The sequence below is a fragment of the Acinonyx jubatus genome, chromosome B4 (assembly GCF_027475565.1).
Source record: "Acinonyx jubatus isolate Ajub_Pintada_27869175 chromosome B4, VMU_Ajub_asm_v1.0, whole genome shotgun sequence".
In the NCBI taxonomy this organism is placed as follows: domain Eukaryota; kingdom Metazoa; phylum Chordata; class Mammalia; order Carnivora; family Felidae; genus Acinonyx; species Acinonyx jubatus.
This window is the reverse complement of record NC_069387.1, coordinates 57566364-57584208: the sequence shown is the minus strand read 5'-3', so window position 1 is coordinate 57584208 and position 17845 is coordinate 57566364. Positions and strand designations below refer to the sequence as shown.

Genomic DNA, 17845 nt, shown 5'->3' with positions numbered 1-17845 from the left:
TTGATAAACAACCCAGGCTTTCAGGTGGAACCTCAAAGGGTCACCCAATAGTAAGAATTTACAAGGCATACAAAATGACAAAAGTTGACCAAAAACTAAGGTTAAAAATGGACATTAAAAACAGGCCTAGGTAGGGGCGCCTGGGTGGCTCAGTGGTTGGGCGCCCAACTTCAGCTCAGGTCATGATCTCATGGTCTATGAGTTCAAGCCCCATGCCAGGCTCTGTACTGACAGCTCAGAGCCTGCAGCCTGCTTCAGATTCTGCATCTCCCTCTCTCTCTGCCCTGCCCCCGCTCATGCTCTGTCTCTCTCCCTCTGTCAAAAATAAAAATAAACATTAAAAAAAACTTAAAAAAAAAAACAGGCCTATGTAGTAAAGATATTACGGTTATCTGACAGGGATTTTAAAATAACAATGACTAAATATTCAAGGAATTAAATGACAAAATAAATATTTTATTAGTTTATTCTCTTATGAAATTATCAAAAAGAAATTCTAGAAGTAAAAATTCCAATAAGAGAAATTACTATTTCAGAAATAGTTGGGTTTAACAATATATTTGATGCAACACAAGAGAGAATTATTGCACTAAAGCATTCTCAGAAGAAAATACCCAGGCTGAATTGCAAAGATTTTAGAAAAACAGAAACTAGCACACAATTATAAATAGAGAAAGATTTAAAACAAAATTGAACTACTTGTAACTGAAGTCCCTTAAGGGGAGGAAACACAGATTAAGACAAAACAGTATTGGTCAAAATCCAACATAAAGTTTCCCAACCTAATGAAAGACATCAAGCCACAGATGCAAGAAGCACTGCCAACTCCCAGAAAAATAAAAGGCAGAAAAATAACAACCCAAATCTCTGATTACATTGTAGAAAAACTTCTAAAACAGAAGACATAAGGAAAATCTTAGAGAAAAAAAGACACTTAAACAGAAGATTGGTAGTGGTTTATCATTAGAAAAACAGAAGACAGAAAACAGAAGACTTTGGCAACATTTCTAGCACACAATTTAAAAATTTATAAGAAGTGTATGTTGGTTTTCTATTGCTGCCATAACAAATTATCACCAATATAGGAACTTAAAATTACATGAATAATACTTTTATTACTGCACAGTTCTTCTTCCAAAAATATGTGTATATATTTAAATGCTATTTTAGAAATACTATTAACTCAATTATAAAAATGTAAAACAACCTTATAGAAGTGAAAAAAATAATATGAACAGGGAATTCACAGAACAAAACTGTGTGGCCAATAAATAGCTTACTCAACTTCTCTATAATCAGAGAAAACAAATTTTGTACCCATGATATTGAAAATATTAAGAAATTTGAAACTTTCAAGTGTTAGTAGGGATGTGGGGAATAAGAAGAGTGACTACCAACACTTGCAAAGACAGTGAGTAAAGCATGCAATGGCATGAATTATCACAAGTCTTGTGGTAAATTTTAAGACTTCATGGTTACAGTTTAAGCAAGCTAGGCGGTAGGGGGAAAAAAGAAATTATGTACAGCCTCGTTTCCATGCTATGAAGCTGGTGTTTTGTCTGGAAGTATATGGTAAGATACTGAAGGGTTTATCCTTGAACAAAGATTGCTCTGGAAGCAAAATGGAGACTAGTTAGGAGGGTACAATAATGGAGAAACCAGTTAGGACACTATTATAATATCATACAAAGGTGATGAGAGCCTAATGAAGATAGTAGCAATAGGGATGGAGAAAAGGGGATGTATATAGAAAGACATAGGGATAGAATCAATAATATTTGGTCACAGATAAGGCAAGGTTAAGAGAGTGCAAAAGTAATGGAAATTTCAGGCATGGCCAACAGAATAAATGATGACACAATTAACTAGAATAAGTTTCCCACTCTTCCCAAATGATGAGTTCAATTTGGGGAATGTTGATTTAGAGGCACCTTTGGGGTCTGTGGTCAATTGTTTCTATGGGTCCAAAACTCAGCTGGAAAGTCTAATTTAGATTTAGCAGTCATCAGTGTATTAATGCTTACTTAAGCCTTATTCATAGATGATATCACATATATGGAGTGTGATGAGAATAAAAGAGGGTTAAAGACAGAATCCTGGGGATCAATATCTGAGAGATGATTGAAGAGGAAAAATCTGAAAAAGAGACTAAAAAGAAAAGAGAGAGAGAGAGAGGGAGAGAGAGACTGAAAAGGAGCAACCAGACTGAAAGAAGGAAAACAGTGGACTTGGGTAAACAAGAAGAGTTCCAAAAAAGAGGCCATATCTGGCAGAGGCAAATACCACCGAGATATTAAGACAAAGACTGAGTTGGTGGGAATGTAAGTTGGTACAGCCACAGTGGAAAACAGTATTAAAGTTCCTCAAAAAATTAATATCATAGGATCCAGCCATTCTACTTCTGGGTATATACCCCCAAATGAAAGCAATCTGAAGAGATAGACAGATGGCACTCCTATGTTTATTGCAGCATTATTTACAATAGCCAAGATAATAGAAGCAACTTAAATGTCCATCAATAGATGAATATCTATCTATCTTTCTATCTATCGAAATCTTACTCAGCTGTAAAAAAGAATGAAACCATTTGCAACAACATGAATGGACCTAGAGTGTATACTTCTAAATGAAATAAGTCAGACAGAGAAATACAAATATCATATGACTTTACTTATTTGTGCAATCTAAAAAACAAAACAAATAAACAAACCAGAAACAGACTCATAGATAGTGAAAACAGACTGTTGGTTACTGGAGTTGTGAGAGCTTGGGGCCAGGTAAAATAGGTGAAGGGGATTAAGAGATACAAACTTTGAGTTATAAAATAAACCATGCTGATGTAATGTACAGCATAAAAAATATAGTCAATAATATTGTAATAACTTTGTAAGGTGACAGATGGTAACTAGACTTATCATGGGGATAATTTTGTAATGTGTAAAAATATTGAATCACTATGATGTACACCTGAAACTAATAGGATATTGTATGTCAATTATACTTCAATAAATTTACTGTAATACATATTTGACAGTTGCTAAGAGAGTGGATCTTAAAATTTTTTCTCACAAGAAACAATGTAACTCTGTATGGTGGTGGATGTTAACTAGACTCATTGTGGCAATCGTTTTCCAATGTATACAAATATCGAATCAATATGTTGTAAACTTGAAACTAATATAATGTTTTTCAATTATATATCAATAAAAAAAATAAGTAACCACTCAATTTATCTCAGTTTACTAACCAAGAGGATATTGGTCATCTTGGTCTAAGGCAGAAGTAGATGGTAGTGGATCGAGGAGTGAATAAGAGGTGAAGAATTATTGACATAGTCTTTCCAAAAGCTTGATTGTAATAGCAGTATGAAGTGGAAGATGGAGGAAGATTGTTTTTTTTAAGGTGGCGGCAGTTTGAGGATACATATACATTTGGGGAAAAGGGGCACTGTGGAAGGAGAGGTTAGTATTAAAGGACAAAAGAAGAATAATGAATGGACTGAGATGCTGAAGCAGTGGGGGGAGGTGGTGAGCAGAGGGTTTCACTGTGGATGGGAGAAAGGCCCCTCTTCCACTGAAACAAGATGGGCTGGAACAGAGAAGAGGTAAAGTGGGTATGGGTGAACCTGCTTCTAAGAGGAAAGCAGGAAAACACACTTCTCTCTAATGGCCCTGTTTTCTTAGTGAGATTATTTGTTGAGAGTAAGGATGGAGATGTGAGGCAGGGTTTTGTACATTGTTGGAGGAATAATGGACCAGGCTGGTTTAGCTCATGAAGAACACAACTTGCTAAAACACACACACACACACACACACACACACACACACACACACACACACACACACACCTTGCTGCCAGTTACTAAGGGAGTCATTAAGGGCCCACCTGTGGTTGAAGACCAATTTATTCTGTGGCAGTAATTTGTGTGTGTGTGTGTGTGTGTGTGTTTTCTAGCAGTACTCAACCACCAGGCTATATAGACTTTAAACAATTTGAATGTTTGCATCAAACCTCTTTGAGAATGCATTAGTTGAGTGAGACAGAAGAGCTAATGCTAACATTTATTGGGTACTCTTGGACACGGCAATCTCTCTCGAAACATGTCTGTAAAATGTCCTTGTCTGTAAAATGGGACTAAATAGTACTTGTCTCACTGGTACTTGTTGGAAGAATTACATAAAATATTAGTGTTCCTCAGATTGTTTACCATGACCTTCAATAAGAAATGGGTAGCCTTATTGTGAGGATTAAATGAATATCTGAAAGTTCACAATGCCTTTCCCAAAATATCTGGGGACTTAATGTGTTTCAAAATTCTGAATTTGGGGAATTTGAGGAAAGTAATATGATGACCAGAACACATATTACATAACATCCCATCAGGGCTTAGAAAAGTATCCAAAATCAAACATTAATCTTTCTACAGCCAAACATAATTAATATTCACACAAACCACAAATGAAGACTCTTAATAACCTCCCAAGAGTTTCAGGTCAGATTTTGCCACCGAAAGAATTCAGGTCAGATTTTTCTTCAAATGTATATTTTTGTCAAGTTTTTATTTAAATTCCAACTAATGGACATACAGTGCAGTATTAGTTTCAGGTATAGAATTTAGTGATTCATCACTTTCATACAATGCCCAGTGCTCATCACAATATCAAACGTATTTTTTTTAAGCTTTGGGGTTTTATTAGGATTTTTTGGATTTTGGAATTGTGGATATGAAATTGCAGTTATAGATACAATCTTTACAAAGTACCCAGCACATAATAATTATTGGTTATTATTACTGGCATTTCACTTTTAAAATGATGGCTATAACCCACAAATGGGATTTCATGTGACCCACACTCTAAGAAATGCTAACATACAGATGTTTAGCCTGGTCCCTGGTACACACGAGGCTTTCAACATGTTGCAGGGAAAAATTACCATTTTATATTTGTATAATATTTTAAGTTTCAATCATTCTTTTTAAGCATGTAGTTGCTATTCATCTTCACAGTAACTTTATCCGAAATAATCTGAATGGTTTAACTTTCCCCTTCATTTAGATGGTAGTTTCGTGTCTCAGTGCTTTTATGATGAACAGAAGGAATGTAAATAATGATAAACACATCTTCCTATGGCATTTATACCTTGACACCTAAAGTGCTTTCTAACTTTTCTTTAATTACTTTATGTGAAAGAATTTTGTTGCATAGATAAACAAGCAGAACCAAGAGATCAAGCCATTTGTCTTAGGTTATAAAATACACTATTTCTACATAGACTGTGTCCAACAGACTATACAGCTATTTGAAAGTTGTACTTTCAAAGCATATTATTCAGTCCTTAAAATGAGCTAAAGACACGTTTCTCTAAAGTCGCCTTATAATCTTTGTGTTTTATTTTTTCAGTGCTCTTGGAGACATTAAAATAGCTGAAGTAAATGTCAAGGGTTTATTCGTGAAGCTCATTAACTCTTCCCTTGACAAAGAACTGGAGATTGGAGGTCATATTCTCCAGCAAAATGTGAATGGACAAACAGTCTCTTTGTACCGCTTCCTTCCAAATATCATAATGCAGGCCAATCGCACAGTAACAGTGAGTGCCAGATATAAATGCTGTGATGCTCTGAACTAGAATTGTACAGGAAAAACTCATCTACCCAGCCAGACTGGCTCAGCACCAGTTGTTTCTTCATCATTTGATCTCTACGTAAAATGTGGTTTCTCGTTGTTGTTGGTTATTTGTGCCACTTTGTCCATCCCTAGATGTAAATTAACACCCGTAATTCAATTTCCATTGCTTTCCTCAATTTGGTGTACAATACCTTTTGTTTTTATGATTTCACTATTAAAATGAAATACTTAGGTTCCCAAAACTAAGCAAACATAATCCTTAAAAGCAAAGAGATTGTTTGCTTAGAGAACAGGTAACTAGTTGATGCTGGAAGGTTTCCTTTCTTTTTTGTGTTTTCCTTTAAGTCATGTACAGTAGCTTGGTTTACACAGCTGATATTATATATTATGCAGTCATATTTTAAAACCATTGTTCAAAATGACACATTTCAATGACCCCCTGACATATATGAAACTATGTGAAGCTGCAATGGCATTTGTCATTAACAAACCATTTTTCTTATAGGTATGGGCAGCTGCATCTGAAGCAAAGCATCAGCCACCATCAGATTTTCTTTGGAGAGAACAAAAAATGTTTAAAACAAGCCCAGATTGTACAACAATTCTGTGCAAACCTAATGGTGAAGTCAGTGTCTGATTCTCAACAATAGCTTTTAAAAAATGCATAGCTCTCCTTAGGTTCCCCTTCTCCTCTTAGCTGACTCAATTATTTTCCATCCTTAAGAGCTCAGATAGAACCATCACCAACTGCAATAACATGTCAGGCAAATCAACAGCATCCTCTTCCCAGGGCCAAAATGCCAAAGAGCTACTTACAAGTTGGCAAAAATAATTTTCATAGCCCATATTTATAAGAAGTTACTTCAAATTTTAGAATCAGGGATGGATTTTATTTATGATATTTAGCCCAAAGAGTGGAATAAGAAAGGAAAGTACTACATAGAGACCTTTTCTATTCATTTATTCATTTCTCAATTATTTGTTGAGATTATTGTCCATTCCAATGGCTGTAATAAGTGCTGAGAATATAACATAGAGTAGGATATGATATCTGCTCTTAAGATATTAATATTCTAATGAAAGAATCTATAGTCTAATTTGTAACAACTATACTTTAAATCAACTTCACCATAAATTAAGTGTATTACTAATAATTTTAGGTAACTTATTCCCAGTATTTGACAATTTTATATTTTCACTCTACCTTTTCCTTAGCATAATAGTAGCGTTAAGTATATGCCCAAAAACACACTAATAAAGTTGAAAGCTATCTTTGTTTACAACAAAAAAGTTAATCTTTTTGCAAAAACATTATTTTAATTTTTCTTAAAAAATCTTTTTTTTCTTACCCCCAGTCTAACTTACTATGTCATATAACTACTAATCCAGATAATATGTTAATTGGAATCTATCCCTTTGATTGTCTTTCTTGCTACATTATACCTCATTCTTAGATTGTACTCTCTCTTTTGAGTAGACTTGCTAATTTATTAAGAGCCATTTAATGTCTTTCTGTAATAACAGCAGTTGTTAGATAGGGAGACCACTCATTAGCTGTAATTTTGAAGCATTTACTCACTTACCTTTAGATCTTTCAGTGGGCTAAAACTGAATTTTGTAATACTTCTAATGATTCTCATTGATGGGAAAAATAGGTGATATAATCTAAGTTATTTACTCAGCCTTGTAAAAAATCATTGGCAGATTATGATTAAGGCATTTCTGTTTCAGATTTTTCATCACATTTATCCACCCATTTATTTGTTCTGCAAACACATTTGGGGTTTCTACTTTGTGTGCACACTGTTCCCAGACACTGAGTGTTGAACGAGAGACCAGATCTCTGAGCTCCTGGAATGCCTATTTGAGTAAATTGTCCTTCCCTGAAATGAAATTAGTCTTTGTACTTACACTGCTCCTTTTACTCTGATTTGAACTACACAACTACTTACAACTGCTTTTTGCACAGTTCTTTATAGTTAATGAAATTTAGTAGCTTAACTGAACCTCACAACACCCTCATACAACAATTCCCTACCACCATCCTCCCCATTTCACATATGAGGACACAGTCCAAGATAATAAGCAACTAATCTGTCTGAGGTTATACAGTTTGTAAGTTTTAGAATTGGAAACTAAGGCCAGGATGTCTTATTACATCCTCACTGTGTGTTTTATTAATTCACCCATAGTAAGTGAGTGGCATCAAATTGTTTGACTTTGAAATTTTACTGCAATAAGCCTATGACATTTAAAAAAATCTATCCAACTCCATCGGTAGTTGACATTAATGAATCATTTTTGTTAGGCTGTCGCCTGGTACACTCCTATTCACTGGAAACAAGTGTGGGAGAAATTAGAGACTGACATTGAATTTGACAGATGCTCAATAGTAAGTCCAACGTCTCGAAGACACATATTTCATTGGCCAACAGCTATATCTACAACTAAAGAAAAACAAGACAAGTCTAATAAGGATACCTCAAAAAATCAGATGGAACAAGTTAGAGTTTTTCTTAAAAGGTAAAAGTTGTTTGGATTTTTAAAAAAAAATTTTTAACTGAACAAGTAGGAAGGACTGAGTGACAAGTAGAGACATGATGAATAGGTAAATGAATAATGACAAAAAAAATCCTATTTCAAATAGAATGATAAAAACCATAATACTATTTGTGTTTTGTGAAAAACACAGAGAAAGCAGGGTTATAGTCATGGGACAGTAAAGGCTGGTGACTTCCGCTAGGCAATATCAAGACCCCTCCGGCCATTTCACTTCTTAGTGGCAATGCTGTTAGAGGCAAGGCTGTGGAGAGGTGAAGAGATGAAGTTATCACCATGTCTTTAGCAGTGCTTCGGTGGAGGGAATAGTGAATCATCTAGGAATTTCATCTTGGATCAAAAGTTGCCTTGTGGCTTAACGTGAAGAATTTGTTACACATGTGTGGGCAAATACTTCTGATGTGATAAAAGCACTGCCCACATGGTCTTAAAACATGGTCTTGAAACATGCTTTCACTTTAATTGAGGTTCATTGATAATGAACTATGATGATCCCTTTTTGGTTCACTTTGGACTTAATTTTTTTTTACAGAGAAAAAGAAAACCCACCAACCCTTTTTCCTAATAGCAGTCCTTGGTGCCACAGTCCCAATGTCCCTGCACATCCCTACTGTCCTCTGATTGAACCTCACAATACCAGCATGGCTGGAAGCAGCTTAGATAGACAGCCTAGGCCTCAGTCATCTGGGTCTGATCCAGCCCAGGTAAGGCAAAGTACTTATTCCACTGGAGAGTTAAGAGATGTGGGTGGGAGGAGGAAGAGAGAGGAGGAAGGAGGAGAGAGAAGGAGGGAAGGAGACCTGGTGAAAGGGGTTAAGTGATAAAATTCACTAAGTACTAAAAACTATTTGGGGCATTTGGGTGGCTCACTCAGCTGAGCATCTGACTCTAGGTTTTAGATCAGGTCATGATCTCATGGTTTGTGGGTTTGAGACCTACATAGGGCTCCACAGTGACAGCATGGAGCCTGGTTGGGATTCTCTCTCGCTCACTCTCTCTCTCTGCCCATTCCCCACTCACTCTCTCTGTTTCTCTCTCAAAATAAACAAACTTAAACATAAATAAATAAATAAATAAATAAATAAATAAATAAATAAATACTATTCATTTCTTCAAGTGTAGATGGCTCCTAAAGCAAGTATCATAAATCATTCACTTACATTTGCTTTAGCACAGTGTCTTCTACTGTTCTCAATATCTATTGAATAATGATTTGCTATAATGATTTGCAAACTTTTAATTAGTAGAGGGATGCTTTTTTAAATGAAATATTGGGCAGACTCAATATATAAAATGTTACAAGGAAACCTGTCCAAATTGAAGAAAAGGTAGCAATTCCCACTGCCCACTATACCCTTCTTACCTCCCATCTTCCCTGGCTTCTTCTCTCCTTCCCTGTGATCTTTGAGGTACCTTTCTGGAATCATAGAATTCTATACCATAGTATGAAAACCACTGTGTGAGTATACTAACACATAATTGGAAGTAGTACCCCCAAAATAGTAACTTTTAGAAGTGGAATGATAAAAATTATGTAAATTCCTGAATATATTCAATTTCATAAAATTAATACCCTACATCTTTGTGCTTGACTTTCTTCATCTATCAAGTAAGAGATTTGGAAATTTAAAGAGCTCTTTAGCAATAATTTATACATATAATTTTTATGTATAATACACACAGACACACACTTTTAGTGCATTACAACTTAGATTTGAGATTCATAAGAAGAACACGAATTATGTTTTTCTCCAAATAATGATAGTAGACACTATTTTACCCATTCTAGACAACTTGTTTCTCAAAGAAATTTGGCTTCAAATTTTCTTTCTTTAATCTTTTTATTCAACTATAATTAACATAAATTTTATTGTATTTCAAGTGTACAAGATTATTATTTAAATCTCTGTGCATCACTCAGTGCCCATCACGATTACTGTACTCATAATCCCCTTCACATATTTCATCCATCCCCCCACCCACCTCCTCTCTGGCGACCACCAGTTTGTTCTGTATATTCAAGAGTATGTTCATGAACAGACGTTACTCCAAAGAAGACATACATACAGATGGCCAACGTGAAAAGATACTCCATATCATCCATCATCAGGGTTATGCAAATCAAAACCACAATGAGATATCACCTCACACTTGGCAGAAGGACTAAACTTAAAAACTCAAGAAACAAGTGTTTTGAAGATGTGGAGAAAAAGGAACAAAACAAATGGACAAGGAGAAAAAAACAGGCAAACCAAAACATAGACTCTTAACTATAGAAAACAAACAGATGGTTACCAGAGGAAAGGTGGGCAGGGAGATGGGTGAAATAGGTGAAGGGGATTAAGAATACTCTTACCTTGATGAGCACTGAGTAATATATTGAACTGCAATTAATTAACACTGTATGTTAACTACACTGGCATTCTAATAATTTTTAAAAAAGAATATTTTAAAAGATCTATAAGAATTTAGATCTAAAAGATCTAAATCTTCTTTTAAAAGAATCTTTCTGTCTCTTTTATTCCTTGTTCACATGTTTTGTTTCTTAAATTCCACATCTGAGTGAAATAATATGGTATTTGTCTTTCACTGACTGACTTATTTCACTTAGCATTATACCCTATAGATCCATCCATGTTGTTTCTCCAAATGGTCAGATTTTATTCATTTTTAAGGCTGAGTCATATTCCATTGTATATATATACCATTTCTTCTTTATTCATTCACCTATACATGGACCCTTGGGTTGCTTCTAAATCTTGGCTATTGTAAATAATGCTACAATAGACATAAGGGCGCATATCTTTTTGAATTAGTGTTTTTGTTCTCTTTGGGTAAATATCCAGTAGTATTTTCACTATGGTGATCATATGGTAATTCTATTTTCAATTTTTTGAGGAAATTCTATACTATTTTTCACAGTGGCTGCACCAATTTGCATTCCTTCCAACAGTGCACAAGGGTTCCTTTTTCTCCACATCCTCACCAATGCTTGTTATCTCTTGTCTTTTTTTATTTTAGCCATTCTGACAAGTGTGAGGTGATATTTCATTGTGGTTTTCATTTGCATTTCCCTGATAATTAGTGATGTTGAGTATCTTTTCATGTATCTGTTGGCTATCTGTATATCTTCTTTGGAGAAATGTATATTCATGTCCTCTCTCCATTTTTCAGTTGGGTTATTTGTTTCTTTGGTATTCAATTGTATAAGTTATTTTTTTTCAAGTTTTTATTTAAATTCCAGATAGTTCACATTCAGTGTAAGATTAGTTTTGGGTGTAGAATTTAGTGATTCATCACTTACTTACAAAACCCAGTGCTCATTCCAAGTGCCCTCCTTAATAACCATCACCCATTTAACCCATTCCCCCACCCATTTCCCCTCATTTGTTCTCTAAAGTTGAGTCTGTTTTCCAGTTTGCATCTCTTTATTTTCCCCTATGTTCATCTGTTTTGTTTCTTAAATTCCACATAAGAATGAAATCATATGGTATTTGTCTTTCTCGGACTATTTCACTTAGCATAATACACTGTAGCTCCATCCACCACGTTTCAAAAGGCAAGATTTTATTATTTTTATGGCTAATATTCCTGTGTGTGTGTGTGTGTGTGTGTGTGTGTGTGTGTGTCACATCTTCTTTATCCATTCATCAGTTGATGGACACTGGGGCTCTTTCCATAATTTAGCTATTGTTTATAAAGCTGCTGTAAACATTGGGGTGCATGTGTCCCTTCGAATCAATATTTTTGTCTCCTTTGGGTAAATACTTAATAGTACACTTGCTGGATCATAGGGTAGTTCTATTTTTAACTTTGTGAGGAACCTCCATACTGTTCTTCAGAGTGACTGCACCAGTTTGCATTCCTACCAACAGTGAAAGAGGATTCCCCTTTCTCCACATCCTCACCACAGCTTTGTTTCCTGTGTTGTTAATTTTAGCCATTCTGACAGGTGTGAGGTGAAGTCTTATTGGAGTTTTGATTTGTATTTCCCTGATGATGAGTAATGTTAAGCATCTTTCCATGTGTCTGCTAGCCACCTGTGTGTCTTTTTTGGAAAAATGTCTATTCATGTCTTCTGCCAATTTTTAACTGGATTATTTGGTTTTGGGATGTTGAGTTTTATAAGTTCTTTATATATTTTGGATACTAACCCTTTATCAGATAAGTAAGATGTTAAAGTCCCCTAATATTATTATATTACTATTAATTACTTTCTTTATGCATATGTTATTAGCTGCTTTATGTGTTTGGCTGCTCTCATGCTGGGTGCATAAATATTTATGATTATTATGTCTTCTTGTTAAATTGTTCCCTTTATGATTATATAGTGTCTTTCTTTGTCTTCTGTTGTAGTGTTTGTTTTAAACGCTATTTTGTCTGATATGTATTGCTACCCCAGCTTTCTTTTCACCTCCATTTGCATGATAAATGCTTTTCAATCACTTCACTTAAAAAACATTTTTTAACGTTTATTTATTTTTGAGAGACAGAGATAGAGCACAAGCAGGGGAGGGGCAGAGAGAGAGGGAGAAACAGAATCAAAGGCAGGCTCCCAGCTCTGAACCACCAGCACAAAGACTGATGTGGGGCTCAAACCCACGAACTGTGAGATCATGACCTGAGCCAAAGTTGGATGCTTAACCAACTGAGCCACCCACATGCCCCTCAATCTCTTCACTTTTAATCTGCATGTGTCTTTAGGTCTGAAATGAATCTCTTATAGGCAGCATATAGATGGGTATTGCTTTTTTATCCATTCCATCACCCTATGTCTTTTGACTGGAACATTTAGTCCATTTACATTCAAAATAATTAGTGATAGGTATGTGTATTTATTGCCATTATGTTACTTGTTTTATGGTTGTTTTGTAGTTCTCTGTTACTTTCTTCTCTTGCTCTCTTCTTTCACAGTTTGCTGGCTTTTTTTAAAGTTTATGTATTTATTTTGAGGAGAGAGAGCACACATGAGTTGTGGAGGGGCAGAGAGAGAAGGAGAGAGAGAATCCTAAACTTTCAGCACAGAGCCTGATGTGGGGCTTGAACCCATGAACCATGAGACCATGATCTGAGCTGAAAACAAGAATCGGATACTTAACTGACTGAGCCACCCAGGTGCCCCTGCTGGCTTTTTTAGTGATACGCTTGGATCCCTTTCTCCTTATTTTTTGCATATCTATGAATTATTTTTGATTTGTTATCACTATTAGGCTTATATATACCATCTTATGCATATATAGCAGTCTATATTAAGGTGACAGTCACTAAAGTCTCAACCCATTCTTTACTCCTCCTTCTCCCACATTTTAGGCATATGGTATTATATTTTACATCCTTTTATTTTGTTAATATCTTACCTGATTTTTATAGATACACTTAAATTTACTGCTTTTGTGCTTTCTACTTTTCTTACTCCTACTTATGGTCTTTCCTTTCCACTCAAACGTCCCCTTTAACATTTCTCGTTGGCCTGGTTTAGTGGTCATGTATTCCTTTAACTGTTGTTTGTATGGGAAACTCTTTAAGTATTTTTCTGTTATGTTAAGATGATAGCCTTCCTGGATAGAATATTCTTGGCTGTGGGTTTTTTTCATTCAGCACTTTGAACCTATCATGCCACTCCTTTCTAGCCTGCAAGGTCTCTGCTGAACAGTCCACTGTTAGCCTTAAGGGCTTGTATGTAACTGTTTTCTTTTCTTTTTGGGCTTTTAACATTCTCTCTGTCTCACTACTTTTTGTCATTTTAATTACTATATGTCTTGGTGTGGACCTTCTTGGTTTGATTTTATTGGGGGCTCTCTGTTCCTCCTGGATCTGGATTTGTTTTCTTCCCCAAATTCAAGAAGTTTTCAGCTATTATTTTTCAAATTTTCTTCATTCATTCTCTTTTTTTTTGGATCCCTATAATGCAAATATTACTTTTGATAGTGTCACTGAGTTCCCTATGTCTATTTTCATTTTTTATTATTAGTTTTCTCTCCTGTTCAGCTTGATTGCTTTCCATTACTCTGTTTCCTAGGTCACTGATTCATTCTTCAGCTTCCTCTAGTCTATTGCTTATTCCATCTAGTGTAATTTTAACTTTGGTTATTGAGTTTTTCATCTCTGATTGGTTCTTTTTTGTTTTCTCTTTCTTTGTTGAGGGTCTTACTGATGTTTTCTACTCTTTTCTTCAGTCCAGTGAGTATCTTTGTGACCATTACTTTAATTATCTAGCAGACATATTACTTATCTCTGTTTTATTTAGCTCCCATACTCTGATTTTGTCCTGTTCTTTCATTTGGGACCTATTCCTCTGTCCCCTCAGTTTGTCTAACTCTCTGTGTATGTTTCTATATGTTAAGAAGATCAGGTATGCCTCCTGCTCTTGAAAGTAGTGGCCTTATGAAGAAGATGTCCTTTGAAGACCTGCAGTGCAGTGTTCCCTGTTACCAGAAGCTGGTACTTCAGGAGTGCCTGCTAGGTTGTGTGTGCCCTACTATTGTGGCTGACTCACATTTGCCTTCATTCCAGTTATTTGCAATGACTCTCTGCTGTTTGTGGTCAGTGTTTGGTCTCTGTATTGTTAGTGGGCCAGTATGGGGCCACCCTTGGGCTTGAGTTGAGTCAGACCAGTTGTATGCCAGCACTTCAGTAGCACTGAACTGCAAAGCTTTCTTTTGTGTTGCCCACTGAGAAGCTTTTGCTGGTAGTTGGAACCTGTAGTCAGTCCTGATATTTGCCCCCCAGACTACCAGACTACTGTGGGCTTCAGTTGGACTGGTTTCTATCATTATCTTCCCCTGTCCCAGGAGTTACTTTGCAGTGGTCCTGGCCTCTGCTGGGGCTCTTTGTACACTGCAGGCTTGTGGCACCAGTTTGGATGGGCTCCAGCCAAGGGTATATTAGAGGAGATAGTCTACAGGAAAATGTGGGAGTAGACTGTGGTGCCTGCAAAGACCATCCTGGTCTGCTGTGGGAGGGGCCTTACAGCCACCTGGGAAAACTGCCAAGGTTCACCAGGTTGAAGGGGGCAGATCTGCAGAAGCTCACAGGGACCTGGCATGCAGTATTAGTAGGGTTACCTCTGCTGTGGTAGGGGACCATTAGCCACTTTGGAGAACTCCTCCAGAGGCTGGGTGCAGGGGAAGGTCCATAGAAGAGCCCAGGAGTGAGGTATACTTTTAGTAAGCTAGGTGGAGTGTGTTGGCACTGCACTGGTTCCCACAGGTGTCTGTATATCTAGGCTGGGGGACAGGTGAGGGAAATGGCACCCACCAGGTCTTTTGTTCTTGGAGTAGTCGCCCAAAGATCCCTGTGTCTCTAGCACATACTCTGAGATTAGTAAATAAAATCTTCTTCTATATTTCAGGCATTTTTCAAACTGCTGCTTCTATACTATGTCTTAGCAGGGCTGTTTGCTGTGCTGTCCCTAAAAGAGCAGAGACTCCATCCTCCCAGCTCTCCCAGAGCTGAGTCACTGATATTTAAAATTCCACTGATTGTTAGGCACCTGTGGTTTTCAAAGCCAAACGTTTGGCTCCCCATGTGGGTTCCCTGTGCCTGAGGTGCCTGGTATGGGGTCTGGTCCTCTCCCTGTCTCTATGCTGGTGGTATCCCTCCCTCCCTGGGACAATCCCATGGTTCCATTTGGCTCCCAGCCATGTCTCCATCCTTCCTACCCTCTTTGATATGGCCTCTTCTTTACGTTGAGCTGTGGAGAGTCTGTTCTGCCAGTCTTCAGGTGGTTTTCTTGGTTATTTGCACTGATGTGAGTGTTATCTAGGTGTATCCATGGGACATGGTGAACTTAGGATACTCCTACTCTGCTATCTTCTGCAGAAGTCCTATACTATTTTCTTATGTTATTAAATTGACTAGGTTCTCTGGTATGTTATGGAAGAGTTCCAGTAAGCATGACTATCTTTGGCTTGTTTCTATTCTTGATAATAGTGTTTCTAAAGCAATAGCAGGATGTTTGCCAAAAATTACCACTTATCATTTGGTCTGCTGAGAATTTATTCCCATAGGAATTAGCAGAAACATAGGGGAGTGTTCTGCATGGAAACTGGATGGAAATCACAAGATGCACAGAAGGTCCAGTTAACGTAGTGGATTAACAGATTATTAAATGATTAAATAAGATATGAAACTCATTCTCTCCCACTGAATGTTCACAACAAAGTAGAACACACACATACACACACACACACACACACACACACACACACACACACACACTTGTATGAGGAAAGTATTCCTGATAACTATGGAGTTATGAGAGAGGGTTTCATCAAAGCCCCCTACCAGGAAAAAAAAGCCAAAAATTGTGAAGAGAATCTCCTTAAAAGTCCTTTCACCTGTCCTACAAGGGGTGTGGGGGCATCCACTGGCCCTTCACTTCAAATCTCTTTCCATAATCACTCTCATCTTCTCTTTGAGAAGCACAGTTCCTCCCATACCTTCAGAGATCACCACAACTTCTTTCAAAAGGCTGTCAAGATATCCTACCCTATCATAAGAGAAATCTGATGACAGATACCAAAATAATAAATTTTCATCTCATTATAAGTCCCATTAATATTCCCATTTCACAGCTAAAAAAGTAAGTGATAGAGCTAGAAAATTTCCCCTCTTTGAAATTTTTTAATACTATAAAATATATAAAGTTGCAACACAGTCCTCTTCCTACTTCAGCTGAAAATGTTAATATGTTGTCATATCTGCATCAGCTATTTTCTGTTTTAAAATAAATAAGTATTACTTATAAAGCAGAATCCCCCTGTAGTTCCTTCTGTGGTCCTTGTCTCCTCCGCCTCTCCCTGAAGCAATATACATGAACTTGGGTGTTGGTGTTGGTGGTGGTGCTTGTATTGTGTTGTTGTTCACCTCAAATCTAACTTGAAATTTTGAAATTTTTCTGCTATGAACTGTGGAAGCTCATAAAACTTATCTGTTGCTACTAATGTGTCCTCCAAACCTAGAATACATCATTCCTTCTACAAAGAATATGTATTAAGGACATGCTATCAACAAAATTAAACTATTTCTTTACCTTAATAGAAGAATTGAAGGGACACTGAACAAAAGAAAGAGGGAGAGAATATTGACATCTGGGTAAAGCCCATACCATAAACAATTTACTCAAAAATGGCTGATTGCCTATAATAAATCATAGTGCTAAGCACCACAGACACAAAAATAAGGCACTCTCTTTCTGGGAAGAAAAACAAATAGCAAAGCAACAAACATAGTAAGGTAGTGACTTACAAATATTTTTGACCATAAACCACAGTAAGAAATATGGTTTACATCATTACTCAGTATACATATACACATGTACATGTGTAACTGACACAAAAGTTTCAAAAGGCAGTACTTAATTTTCTGAGTTGTTTGTATTTCCTACTGTATTCTATTTCATTTTTAAGTACCTGTCATGACCCTCTAAATTTACTTCATTACCAATAAATGGGACAGGATCTCTGTTCAAAAAACATTGTTTTAGAAACGTTTATAAAGTGACATGAAAGCAAATGAAAAGGCAACTCAAAGGAGATAGTATTTGAACTATGATATTGAAAGATGTATAGAAGCTATTCAAGTTTAAAAGAAAGTGGGCAAAGCATTCTGAATAAAAGAAATAGCATATTTTAAAAGCATATGGAGATAAAAATAAA

At 36.3% G+C, this 17845-nt stretch overlaps 1 protein-coding gene across 28 annotated transcripts in view; it reads left to right on the top strand.

Moving 5' to 3' along the window:
• Positions 1-17845, top strand: part of LMNTD1 (lamin tail domain containing 1) — a 509230-nt gene that overhangs the window by 406360 nt on the left and 85025 nt on the right. For 23 of the 28 annotated variants that reach the window (XM_053226046.1, XM_053226045.1, XM_053226044.1 and 20 more), the window contains 5 exons: positions 5403-5589; positions 6133-6252; positions 7936-8150; positions 8719-8890; positions 16608-16770. In XM_053226046.1, the coding sequence (XP_053082021.1) occupies positions 5403-5589; positions 6133-6252; positions 7936-8150; positions 8719-8890; positions 16608-16697 (784 nt within the window). In that variant the 3' untranslated portion in view covers positions 16698-16770. The remainder of the gene's footprint in view (positions 1-5402; positions 5590-6132; positions 6253-7935; positions 8151-8718; positions 8891-16607; positions 16771-17845) is intronic. The other 5 variants (XM_027035777.2, XM_053226035.1, XM_027035776.2 and 2 more) reach the window with 3 other exon arrangements.